Genomic DNA, 13,898 nt, shown 5'->3' with positions numbered 1-13,898 from the left:
AGCCACACACGGCCATGGTTATAAGTGTATTGATTTATAGCTTGATTACAATAGATTCTGCATGAGGTTGCTTCCTCAGAGGTTTTGCTTCACTTATGAGAGTGTAATTAGAGTAGTATGTCACCTATAAAGATGAACAGATGGACGTTACATTATTTAGGATTTCCCTTCTCACATAGTGAAAATGCTGACTGCATCCATGTTCAGAAGTAAAAAAAAAAAAAAAAAAAAAAAAAATTCTAGTATTCTAGTGATATTCTAGTGATAAAGTCTACAGATGCATACATCTATCTATCCAACAAAAAGGAAGAAATTGAAATATTTTGAGAATTAGGGAAAGATATCAGAAGAATGCATACCCTTAATAAAGCCTATTATTATGACCATAAAAAAATATATATCTAATATATATATTTTATTCACATTTTCTTGTGAATAATTCAAAAAATATTGGTGTTGAGCTTTCTTAAGAATATTTTAAAGAGGGTATATTCCCCATGTTGTTTCAATAAAAGGTAAAATTATTGAAGAAAAAAATCAGCTGTTATGTTTCTATAATTTCAAATAACAGTTTATTCCACGAAAAGATCTGATTCTTAAATTTTAGGAGTTAATATTATTACCTGCATATGTTACACAAAAAACATTACTTTTTTCCCTAAATCACTGCAGCTTGTGCAATTAACTACATTTACAGCTTCCTGTGTACGGATGACTGTGATCTCATATTGTGCTCTGGAGTCTAGCTTTTTTAAACCATTCCTGATTAATTCAGAAGGCAATGGAACATGTTTCCACCTGCTCTGCAGTGGGGGAGACTGAATGCATTTCAGCAATTACAAAGTAGAAAGAAGAAATCAGTAATTAGTGGAACCATGAGTCACTGGTACAGTTGAAATTGGCTGTTCCCAAAGTGCAGGCTGTTTCTTACTACAAGTGTAGCTGAATCACTTGTTTACTCACATCTCTCTTTATTTGTTTTATTTTTGAGTCTTTTGAATGAACTTTAAAAAATGATCTTGGGAAATCTGTTTGAGGTAAAATTTCATATCAGGACTCCCTTGTCAGTGTGATAGATAGATAGATAGATAGATAGATAGATAGATAGATAGATAGATGGTACAAGGATGTTGCAGTGAGGAAGCAACAAACTCAACAGCTGGACATTGCAAGGAGCTTAAAGACACCAAAGAAGTTAAAGAATGATCAAAAAGTCTGTTACTGCAAATGAGGAATAAAGAAGGATGATAGTGAGGAGAGAGGGCATGCTCCACAAAGGGTGGAAGAAATTACTTGAATATTTTTCCTGCTTCAAAAAAGTTTTCACTGCTCTTGGGTACCAATTTACCCCGAGCTATATTTAAAGATTTCTTTATTTTATTTAATTACTGTTTAGATGATGAGCTGGTAATGATAAAAGTTGAAGAAGGAATTTCTCTCTATAAACAGTCTATCCATTCTTTTGTATGGTATCTCATACATTCCCACTTTTTCCAGTGGCTTTATTTGGTATAGAAACAGCGGATAATGCCTTGACATTCTCATCTCAAACAAATGTGTTGCTCTTACAGAGAAAAGAAGGCAAAACATTTTCCTTGATACATGTTTGAAGTAAATTTATTTTAATTATATATTTATTTTTTTCTATGCTAAAATGCCAGAGAAAATATACAGTAAAAATGTTCCCTGCCGCAACAATTTGAAAACTGAATTTTAAATGATCTGTCAGAATTTTAGAGAAGTATTATCACCAATATATTGTAATCAACAACAGAAGAATATTCATGAGATACATTTTAATAGTCCCAAGCTCTTCAAACCCTTTTTTGTCCCACTTTTTTTTTATTTTATTTTATTAGTAACTTTTGATTATATTATATAAAATATATTATATTTTGATTTTTTCTTATAATCTAGTCAAATATCTCTTGAGATAACTTGATTTTTACCTTACAGAAGACCACACTTCCTCCCAGTTTTACCAAGTAATAATGTCTTCTGCACTTTTCCCTCACTTTCTATCCCAGACTCTGGAGAAATTTAAACACAAAACCTATTGCCTGGGACTCAACACTTACTGACCTCTCCCAGTAAATTTTCCCAAACATTTACTCTGTAGAAGGGGTAGATATCTATCGCTACTCTTACTTAGATACTTTTTTATTTACAGAGCAGCCAAGAAGACTACTTATGTCCTTGAATTTCTCATGCTTACCAAGAAATGATCTTTTGGAGAGGCAAGGGGATGTTTTGTCAGTAACTGTCACAGAGTATATGGTGGTATAATGCTCAGTGATTAAGTCAGGGAAAAAAAAAAACAAGTGCTGGTCCGAAGACAGAATTTTTCATGTGGGAGAAATATTGGTACTTACGAATGTTTTGTTGATGTTGTTTTTTTCTTTTTTTCATGTTACTATCAAATTTTAGGGGTCTAGAAAGTATCTTAACTAAGGAATCTTTATTTATTAATTACAGTTTAGATAGTGCCTTCCTAGCTACTAAAGCCACTGAAAACATTGTTTTAATTACCTGTGATATGAAATTTTGAAGGTCTTAATCATAAAATGGAGACATTACAATAGAAAGTGCATAGACTCTGATAAATTGTTCCTATACATGGTACCTAATATTTCAGAAGTGACTGAAATCAAACTAATTAAAAAAGAAGCCCCCCAAAACTATGAGAGACTTTGTTAATGCCATACGATTAGTGTAGAACTATTAATATATACATATTAATATATACATAAATCTGAAAGCAACTGAGTAACAAAATTTAAAAGAAAGTTTAGAATTAAATACTTTGCCTGACCAATCTGGTGACTTTCTATGAAGGAGTGACTGCATCACTTGACAAGGGAAGACAGACTGATGTCATCTACCTGGACTTCTGTAAGGCCTTTGACATGGTCCCACATGATATCCTGGACTCCAAATTGGAGAGATATGGATATATGGGTGGACCATTCAGTGGATAAGGAATTGGTTTGAAGGTCACACCCAGAGAGTAGTGGTCAATGGCTCTATATTCAAGTGGAAGCCAGTGATGAGAGGAGTACCTCAGGGGTCAGTCTTGGGACCAGTACTGTTTAATATCTTTATCAATGACATAGGCTATGCAATCAAGTGCTCCGTCAGCGAGTTTGCAGATGACTACAATCTGAGTAGTGTGGTTGATGCAATAGAAGGAAGGGATGCCATCCAAAGGGACCTGGACAAGCTTGAGAATTGAGAATGTGAACATAATGAGGTTCAACATGTCTAAGTGCAAGGCACTGCACCTGGGTTGGGGCAATCTCAGACATGAGTAGTCTGGGAGAAGAACTCATTGAGAGGAGCCCTGCAGAGAATGACTTAGTGTTCTAGTGGACGAAAAGCTTGACATGATCTGGCAGTGCATGCTTGCAGCCCAGAAGGCCAACTTCATCCTGGGCTGCATCAACAGATGAGTGGCCAGCAAGTCAAGGGAGGTAATTGTCCCCTTATAGTCTGCCACTTGAAGTACTATGTCCAGGTCTAGAGCCCCCAACACAAGAAGGATGTGGATCTATTAGAGCAAGTCCAGGGCCACATAGTTAATTGGAGGGCTGGAACACTTTTATGATGAAAGGCAGAGAGAGATGGGGTTGTTCAGCCTGCAAAAGAGAAGGCTCCAGGGTTACTTCATTGCAGTCTCTCAGTACTGAAAGGGGGCATAAAAAAGATGGAGAACGACTTTTTGCTCAATCAGATAATGACAGGACAAGCGGGAATAAACTAAAAGAGTGGAGATTTAGATTAAAGATTAGAAGGAAATTCTTCATTCAGAGGGTGATGAGGCACTGGAACATGTTGCTCAGAGCAGTGGTGTTCACTTCATGGTGAACACCCCATCCCTGGTGGTGTTCAAGATCAGGTTAGATGAAGTCCTGGGCAACCTAATCTGGTGGGTGGCATGCCTGTCTATAGCAGGGGGGTTAGAACTAGATGATATTTAAGTTTCCTTCCAAGCCAAGCCATCCTATGATTCTATGAGACTTTTCAGTATTTATGTGCTTCAGTGTTCAAGAATATTAGTTGAATTGATACTATTTTGTGGGAAAAGTTTTAAGAACTTCAAGTAAATGAAATCAAAAAATGCTAGACCATAGTATAGTTCAATATATTGGAACACTTGAGAATGTTTTTTTACTTACTGTATATTCAATAGCAGTTCATTCTTAACTTCATAATGCTCAGCTATCTAGGTGTTTTACTCTTGAATCATATTAACCACAAATCTTGCTACTTAATAAATTGGTTTTAAATTCTGGTGCATCTGCTAGCTTGAGAGCAGACTGTACTAAGACTGGCCTCTGAGAGACTTTCAATTATGTCTCACACTCACATAACAGAAATTCTCAGCAATTGAATGCCACCTGCTATCATTTCTATTTCCTCTCTTGAACCCTTGCTCAAGAAAGGAAAAAGAGCATTAGCTGTTGTACTTGGAAGGTGCATCATCTTAAAAGCTCTGCTGTTGCATTGCTTTTGCAAAGCAAGAAACAAGCTCCCAGAGTATGCTCTCAGTTGTTCTTTGGCCAATAACACGAGAAACCTTTTATTGTTGAGACAGAGCACAATTTTGTCTTCAAAACACTGGAAAATATCTGCTCAATTTTCAAAAGAATTTTCTGATTCTTTGAGTTTCAGATCATTTCATTTGGATAAGCTGGACCGAGGACAACTGCATGAATTTCAACAAGGCCAAGTGCCGGGTGCTCCACCTGGGGTGCAATAACCCCAAGCAGAGCTACAGGCTGGGAGATGAGTGGTTGGAAAGCTGCCTGGTGGAGAAGGACCTGGGAGTATTGGTGGATAGTTGGCTGAATATGAGCCAGCAGTGTGCTCAGGTGGCCAAGAATGCCAACAGCATCCTGGCTTGCATAAGAAGCAGTGTGGCCAGCAGGTCTAGGGAAGTGATTGTCCCCCTGTACTTGGCTCTGGTGAGGCCGCACCTCAAGTACTGTGTTCAGTTATTGGCCCATCGCTACAAGAAGGACATCAAGGTGCTCGAGCGAGTCCAGAGAAGGGCGACGAAGCTGGTGAGGGGTCTGGAGAACAAGTCCTACGAGGAGCGGCTGAGGGAGCTGGGCTTGTTCAACCTGGAGAAGAGGAGGCTCAGGGGTGACCTTATCACTCTCTATAATTAAAGGAGGCTGTAGCGAGGTGGGGGTTGGTCTATTCTCCCACGTGCCTGGTGACAGGACGAGGGGGCATGGGCTTAAGTTGCGCCAGGGGAGTTTTAGGTTGGATCTTAGGAAGAACTTCTTTACCGAAAGGGTTGTTAGGCATTGTAATGGGCTGCCCAGGGAAGTGGTGGAGTCACCATCCCTGGAGGTCTTTAAAAATGTTTAGATGTAGAGCTTAGGGATATGGTTTAGTGGAGGACTTGTTTGTGTTAGGTCAGAGGTTGGACTCGATGATCTTGAGGTCTCTTCCAACCTAGACAATTCTGTGATTCTGTGATTCTGTGATTTTTCTGTTCTTTTTGTTTTCCTACTTTTTATGACAAAACTAATTGAATACCTCAGTCAAAATAAGTGGTAAGAAACCAACAAGGACAAATTTCTGGGAGTTTTATTAGAAACGTTCTTTGAGTCAGCTCGTCACATTGTGTGAGGTATTTTCATCACAAAACTCATTTTCTGTGGGTCTTTGTAGACCATTAGCCAACAAATGTGGTTTGAATAAGTGAACATCGCACTGAAGGATTTGATCATCACCTAAAAGAGAGAAGATAGATGGTCAGTGCCAAGTGAGGTTTAGGAAGAGAATTCCTCCTTCAGTAACTGCTTAGCATTTTAAATTTCTCTTTAGTTTTTCATTCAGTGAAACATGTTTTTTAGAGGTATATAGTAATTCCCAGGTTTTGGTGCTTAGCCCAGATCAGGCTAGGAGTCCTTGCATCCTGAACCTTACCTGCTGGATTACACAATGTTTGATTACGATATCATGTACTGTTTAATTCAGACACCGTGGTTGCTAACAGATGTTGAAATTAGTTTCTGTTTGTAAATGTGATATTACTGTCACATTTGTAAGTTTCTGAAGAGAAAAGTTGGTTTACAGAATCACAGAATCACAGAATCACAGAATTTCTAGGTTGGAAGAGACCTCAAGGTCATCGAGTCCAACCTCCAACCTAACGCTAACAGTCCCCACTAAACCATTTCCCTAAGCTCTACATCTAAACGTCTTTTGAAGACTTCCAGGGATGGTGACTCCACCACTTCCCTGGGCAGCCTGTTCCAATGTCTAACAACCCTTTCAGTGAAGAAATTCTTCCTAACATCTAACCTAAAACTCCCCTGGCTCAACTTAAGCCCATTCCCCCTCGTCCTGTCACCAGGCACGTGGGAGAACAGGCCAACCCCCACCTCGCTACAGCCTCCCTTGAGGTACCTATAGAGAGCGATAAGGTCACCCCTGAGCCTCCTCTTCTCCAGGCTGAACAAGCCCAGCTCCCTCAGCCGCTCCTCGTAGGACTTGTTCTCCAGGCCCCTCACCAGCTTCGTCGCCCTTCTCTGCACCCGCTCAAGCACCTCGATGTCCTTCTTGTAGCGAGGGGCCCAAAACTGAACACAGTACTCGAGGTGCGGCCTCACCAGAGCTGAGTACAGGGGGACGATCACCTCCCTCGCCCTGCTGGTCACGCTGTTCCTGATACAAGCCAGGATGCCGTTGGCCTTCTTGGCCACCTGAGCACACTGCTGGCTCATATTCAGCTGACTATCCACCATCACTCCCAGGTCCTTCTCTGCCTGGCAGCTCTCCAAGCATTCCTCTCCCAGTCTGTAGCTCTGCTTGGGGTTATTGCGCCCCAGGTGCAGGACCCGGCACTTGGCTTTGTTGAACTTCATGCAGTTGACCTCAGCCCATCGGTGCAGCCTATCCAGATCCTCCTGCAGAGCTTTCCTACCCTCGAGCAGATCGACACACGCACCTAACTTGGTGTCATCTGCGAACTTACTGAGGGTGCACTCAATGCCCTCGTCCAGATCATCAATGAAGATATTAAAGAGGACCGGCCCCAGCACCGAGCCCTGGGGGACGCCACTAGTGACTGGCCTCCAACTGGACTTGGCTCCATTCACCACGACTCTTTGGGCCCGGCTATCCAGCCAGTTTCTAACCCAGCGAAGCGTGCGCCAGTCCAAGCCAAGAGCAGCCAGAAACATATACAAGAAAAAAATAATGTTTGTAATTAGGGGTTCTAGATGCTTTTTTAAATAGTGCAGCATTAGCAATGCTATCAGAATATTGTCCCTGGAATATTCATTTATCTGAATAACACCTTTAATCTAAGATTTTTATATGAGTGAGAGATATTTATATGAGTGAGAGATATTTTTATAGGAGAAAAAGCAGATAAGTCCTTCAAGAGAATGCAATTTGAGACCCATTTATTTCCCAGAAATAATGTTTATATATAGAAATGATAGGCTGTATGTAGCTGTTGAAGATCTGCTATTCCTAAATGTACAATGGACATTGTATTACAAATCTATTGCTAAAATAATAATAATAATAATAATTTTGAAACCTAGCTCTATAATTCACATCAGAGCAATGTCTGAAATACTTCGTTTTGGAAATCTGTTTAAACTCAAACTACCACATTCTGAAGCAGAGCACTGGGGCATCCTTCTCTAATGGCTTATTATGAACCTCCTAGGGACTCAATGGCATGAAAGACGCTGTATGAGCTTAGAGGGAATTTCTTTTTTTGCCCTGTTTGTAGTTTAGATGTCTTTTGTAGTTACTGTGTACTGATAGTTTACTTCAAAAGAATGCTGATCGAGGCCTGAGGAAAAGATCGAGCTATGTGCTAGAAAGAGGTGAAAGAATAAAGTGCTGCTTTGCTGTTTCACTGATACATCTATCCTAGCTGCCAGATGCTTATTCCTAGTTTGAATTCAAAATTGATCCTTTTAACCTGTACAGATAAGAACAGTCAGATCATTTATTTATTTATTTATTAATATTATTATTAATTTTAAATACTTTACTGTTCTATAATCTTTTTCAAGATCCAGTAAAAGAAAAATCCCCCTAAGAGGGGACCTTGTACAATCGTTTTTGCTTTTTGAGAACACGTACCAAAATATAACTGTCTTCAAATAATTCCTGAAAATAGCTGCAAAAAGGAAAGGGTGTTTCATAGTCTTACAAATGATTTTGTTAGCTATAACGTTAAAGCCAGTTACAGGTGCTTTCAAAAAAGCTTGTGGTTAGGATTGTCAGAGATACCCAGTAGTTTTGGATCTCTCAGTATCTGGGTGATCTATATAAGCCTTTTAAGAAGACCAATGAATATTAAGAATATTAAGAATTTTAAGAATACCAAACAGGTTCTCAGCAACTCCTGAAAAATTGCATGCTTTGAATTTGGGAACCAAAATATCAGAAGGGTCAGATTTTGAAGTCTCATCTGCTATAGTAAGTCCCAACAGCCTATTGGGACTTACTATTGGGTATTTTATTGATTTACATTGTTGTAGAAGTGGGATTATTTTGAAGAAGAAAAAAAGAATCCCTTCTGATGGATATCAAACAGTTCTGTCACCGATACCAAGGAAGCTACAGTGCCTTTAACTGCACTGCCGGTCAAGGCTGCTAGAGTGCCCAGACTGCTGTTCATGCGTTATATTAGTCTTAATGATGTAGCACAGCTTCCAAGACTTGTACACATCATTCTTATATCACACATTTGCCTTTACAGTTGCAAGACATTCAGAGTAAAGTTTTAAAAAGAAAAGAGTTCTGGCAATTTTTGCAAGTTCTGGCAATTATGCTTCCTAGGATGATTGGCAAAGATGTATTTAGGATAATGTTTATATGATGCCAAGGAGTGGTGTTTAACAAAAGTTAACTTTTTTTCCGGAAATTCCTCTTAATTAACATGGAAAACAGAACCACGGATTGGCTAGCAAAAAAGGCCAGAATGATTTTGTTGTTGCTACTGATTTTAAGAAAAAGTTATAATGACTATGGAAACCTAATGTAATATAAGCTTCTTTCCCCAATAACTTACACATTATTATAATTTAAAAGTTAAAACCAAGACCTTTGCAAAGTAAAATCAAATAAGGTAAAATGCTCTTAGATTTTAATTGCACTAATATAACTCATAATTCAATTATTTTTTTCAGTATTATTTTCCTTTGAGTTGTTTAGTTACCTATTGTTTGTGACTTACAGTAAGCAACTGCATTTTGGGACTTTGGAAGTCACGATCAGTTTTGTCTCCTGTGAGATCTACCAATTATTCAGTTCTCTTTAATTAATTCATTTATTTTGTTCAAGCATGAGACACCTAGATGTAAGTGTTATATACCTTTGGAAGAATCGACTTGGTTTAAGGTCTTACTAAACATCCTCTACATTCCATCTTACTTGCATAAGTATGGCTTTAGAAATCTAACCTCAGGCACTTTGCCTTAAAAAAAAAATAGCTTAAGAATAAAAATATTCACTTGTTCATATAATCAAATGTTATTGTGATCATCTATTGATAATTTTTCAAAATTTTCAGCTCTTTAAAAGGATTTTCTTACTGGACAGGTTGTTCAGATATTTACTGAGAATTTACTATATGTTGATGTTGTGTACATGTATTTCTGAGAATTTACTATATGTTGTATATTTCAGATGATGGAAAAACACACAGATTCTTTTAACATAAATTATGTCTATAAAATGTATTTAAAATGTTGTCCTAATATATGGCTTCTATTAAAAAAAAAAAAAAAAAAAAAAAAAAAAAAAAAAGAGCTTGGTGAGCTTGAGGGCTTTATTTAGATCCCACTTGTTAGTATAAATGATACTGTCAATTTATTTATTTTTTTATAACCTCCAGCAACAGAAGATTATTGTGATAAATGATTCATATCACTGCAATATACACCTTTTAAAATTTCCATATCTGGCTACTAATCGGCACTTCTTGAAGGCTTCAATAGGCTCCTTAGCCAGATAACATGGCTGAAAGCTGCTTCATGATTAATTTCATCTAAATGTAGTAATTATCATACTTTGAAGTAATGCCTGCAAAACATGCTTTCATAGAGAGTTAGTGGAAGCCAAGGATTAACCTAGAAACATTTCAGTTCAGAGCAGCATATCACCCAAACAGAAATGTGTTTTCCCCTGAATTTTTCAAGACTCTTTATTAGACTACTTGGCAGTCATTTGCATTACCTTATCTCATATCAACATTTCCACAGCAATTTAGAAAGCTGTGAAACTGATGCAACTTTGTATTATTATTGATAATGGGATAGTCTTGGTTTTGAAAGCTACTTATTTTGGCAGCTTCTGCCCTGAAGTATTTCTTCTATTAGTGTTTAAAGGCACAGTTAATTTATCATTCATAAATTGTGGACATACACATTATCCTGCCTATATTCTAGGCACCCTGTAAATTATTAGAGAGGATGTTCATTTTTTCATGGGTTCCTAAGGTGGTAACTTCTACCATTATTCATCTCTGCTTCCTGTCCTATAGGACCTCCATGAGCAGTGTTTTAGCTGTACAAATAAGACTAGTGAAAGAATATGTAAGGTCTTTAATATGATTATAAAAGTAGCACACTTTTGTACCCAGATAAAATTCCTGAGGTAAAATAGCGCCAACCACTAGAGTGGAGAGTTATCATTGAATATTTCTGCCCACTTGCACCTACTTGGTAAGGATTCCAAATGTCCTCTCAGCCATCAGAAAAAAAGTTCTACAAAAGAACAGCAGTGCCACTTTCACTGAAGATGGGACCAAATAGCTCATTTAATAGCTCTGTTTAGCCATGTTGCATTTTGCTATAGCTGACTTATTTTAACTTTTTTAAAAACAGGGACAGATTTTGCCTATTCTTATATGTTCCACACATAGGACTGAGTTACTTCAGGTTCATAAGTTATTTCATGTTTGCCCAGTTTTGTTAACAGTCATACATGTTCTCTTTTTTAAATGTAATGTAATATAAAAGAAAAGTATTAGCTTGAATTTTAACTGGGAAAATTTTGAAGTAGCAGGGATCTTTCCTCTAGGCTGGACTGGAGAGATATCTCAGATTCTTTCTCTCTCCTCTCTTTAAATGTAAAGATGCCATCTGTTATGGCATTTAGGAAATATATGGCAGCTAGAGTTTTGGGTAGGTGTTGTGTGGAGCTGTCCAAACTAGGTGTCAATTGTATGGTTGTCAACAATTGTAGAGAGACCAGACTGAATAGTGTTTTTCATTGCTTGACTTTATCCTTAGGTTTCTAGGGCATCTTGCCTTACATTTCTGCAACCTGAGAATGTACACATGGTGAGCAACCATGGTTAAGCTAGTACATGTAAGCCATGGTAACTCAACCGTATGTTGAATCTGACAGATAACTATATTGAAATTAAACATAAATGTCCACATTCATATATGTTTTGTTGCATTTACACTTACATGCAAATTGGTGTAATTTCATCATGAAACAGAAAATAAATGATTCACCACATCATTCAAATGCACTTTGCAACAATAAAGTACGTACTGCAGTTCTCTGTCTACCTATATACTTTCTACCTGTGTTTTTATGCATTTTTTTTTCTTTTTACCTTACAGATAAAAAAGAAGCTGCTGTGTCCAAAGAACTCAAAAGTAAGATGTTACTGTGCAATAGGTTATGATCTCTTTTACATGTCATATAGTTTCAAACAGCATGTTTCAGTAATCCACAGTAATAGTTACTGAAATGTTGAAAACACAGAGAATAAAGTAGCTACACCATTTATAATTGAAAAATGACATGTTTAGACTTCATCTGCCTCCTACACTCTAAATCCATTCTTATGCTACTTCTAATTCTACACTCCTCTTTGTGACTGACAGTTTTGCCTTCCTTGTTTTCTATCACTGTCTTCAAAAACAAAGGTTTCATAGGGAAGAAAATGTCAAATGAGGTCTCAGCTGAATGTGCTCTCAGTGGCAGCAAGTTGGGTAAATGAACTCAAAGTCCAATGTGCTGGAGGACCATCAGATTTATTTTTGTAAATTGCAAAAGCATGGCCTTGCCTATCTAGTTACCACATATGCAGACAGGAAGACTTCTGAGGCAGAAGAGAGGTAGGAGCTGGGCTGTTCTGAATAAATAACCTCCACAGGGAAAAAAAAAAAAAAAAAAAATAGAGTTTTGAGAACATTTTGCTATTGACAAGAGTATTAAGAGTATTGTTACACCTTTTTCTTCTGCGATTGTAAGCATCAACTGTAATCTGTAATTGTAAGCATCAATGCCTCAATATAGTAATAATAGTATGATGTAGTTACACTGGAAAAATTTCATTTGCTCAGATCTCTTGTTAAAGTACAATATGCAAAAATGTTCAGACAACTATGGGGCTTTGCAATCTCATTCAAATATATGACTAAAGAATACACTGACTCCAGGGACCATATATGATCTTTCCCAGACTGCATGGCAGAAGAATCCCCTGCCATCCTCATTTTCAGCTGAAACTTATTCACATAAAGATGTAGTCATTAGCACTGAAATAGTTTGTGAATAATGAACTATGGACATATTGTAATGAGTCCAGAGGAGAGCCACAAAGATGATCAAAGGGCTGGAGCACACCTCCTAGGAAGACAGGTTGAAGGATTTGGGGTTGTTTAGCTTAGAGAAGTAAAGGCTCCAGGGAAACCTTATAGTGGCCTTCCAGCACCTAAAGGGGATGTACAGGAAAACTGGGTAGGGACTCTTTGTTAGTGATAGGACAAGGCTTTAAACTAAAAAAGGGAGAGATTTAGATTGTGTCCATGAGGGTAGTGAGGCACTGGCAGAGGTTGCCCAGAGGAAATGTGGATTCACCATCCCTGGAAATGTTTAAGGCCAGGCTGGATGGGGCTTTGGGTGATCTGGTCTAGTGGGATGTGTCCCTGCACTTGGCAGGGGGTTGGAATTAGATTATCTTTAAGGTCCCCTTGAGCCCAAACCATTCTGTGATTCTATGTTTCTATGATTCTAGAATTAACTACATAGCATACACTTAAAAAAAAAAAAAAAATCCTCGTCTAATTTGTTTCACAAATGTTATGAAACTGAAAATATAGTCTTGTTGGCCAGCAAGCTCTGTCTGAGAGCTCAGAAGGGAATTCATGCAGGATTCCTGCAGTTCTGTATTCAAGTTCAAGTCTATCTTGTCATTTGTAAAATATGTGTGTTGGATATCCTACTGCTTTTACGGGAACAGGCACTCAGGAAAGCAATGCCAAGGAGACTTCTCCAACGTCTTCTACATACTTCTTGAAGGACTGATGAGCACCCCAAGTAATTACAATGCTGTGATAATAACTAAGTTAGGGTATAATTATTTGCTACAGACTTTTAAATGGATGGAATCAAAACAATCCTACACATGCAAAACTATATTTTGTTTTCATTATGCTTCACAAGACAATCTGATGCATCTTTCATAAACTTTTCAAAAGACTGGAGGGTAAGAACTTGAAATTACATTCCTGATATAGACATATTCTTTTTCTTTGTAATAACACAGTGACAGATGTGAAGGATTAACTAACATTTTTTTGGCACTCTGTAATTCAGGTTGTGATTAAAATGATTAATTATTTCCTCTCACAGTATGGAAATATGAGTTATAAGTTAGAGGACCTTCTAGCTGATATAAAAATCCATTATGAAAGTCGCTGGTATTTAACTTATGGAAATTTGTTAGATTATCCTGGTTTAAGTACAGCCTGTATTAACAGCTCCCACAGATAAAAAGGATTAACTAAACACTAGTAAAGAGTAAATAAATCCTGAAGGCTATTTAGGTTCTTCTACCCAGGGATTCTTCTTCTCCAAGTCTGCTCAGGGGATGCAGATGCTCTTCATTT

General features: G+C 37.7%; 1 protein-coding gene and 1 long non-coding RNA gene across 15 annotated transcripts in view; one reads left to right on the top strand and one right to left on the bottom strand.

The window, feature by feature from the left end:
- The window catches only part of TRDN (triadin), a 243,920-nt gene that overhangs the window by 128,653 nt on the left and 101,369 nt on the right, over window positions 1-13,898 (top strand). For all 14 annotated transcript variants that reach the window (XM_084285079.1, XM_084285082.1, XM_084285081.1 and 11 more), the window contains one exon: window positions 11,622-11,657. In XM_084285079.1, coding sequence (XP_084141205.1) covers window positions 11,622-11,657 — 36 coding nt within the window. The remainder of the gene's footprint in view (window positions 1-11,621; window positions 11,658-13,898) is intronic.
- The window catches only part of LOC311208385, a 28,406-nt gene continuing 20,096 nt past the window's right edge, over window positions 5,589-13,898 (bottom strand). The window contains exon 3 of the long non-coding RNA XR_014618334.1: window positions 5,589-5,744. This is a non-coding gene — a long non-coding RNA (uncharacterized lncRNA). The remainder of the gene's footprint in view (window positions 5,745-13,898) is intronic.

Source organism: Netta rufina (assembly GCF_964035555.1).
Source record: "Netta rufina genome assembly, chromosome: 3".
Classification (NCBI taxonomy): Eukaryota; Metazoa; Chordata; class Aves; order Anseriformes; family Anatidae; genus Netta; species Netta rufina.
The sequence above is the reverse complement of the archived record's forward strand: the minus strand, read 5'-3'. Positions and strand labels throughout refer to the sequence as shown.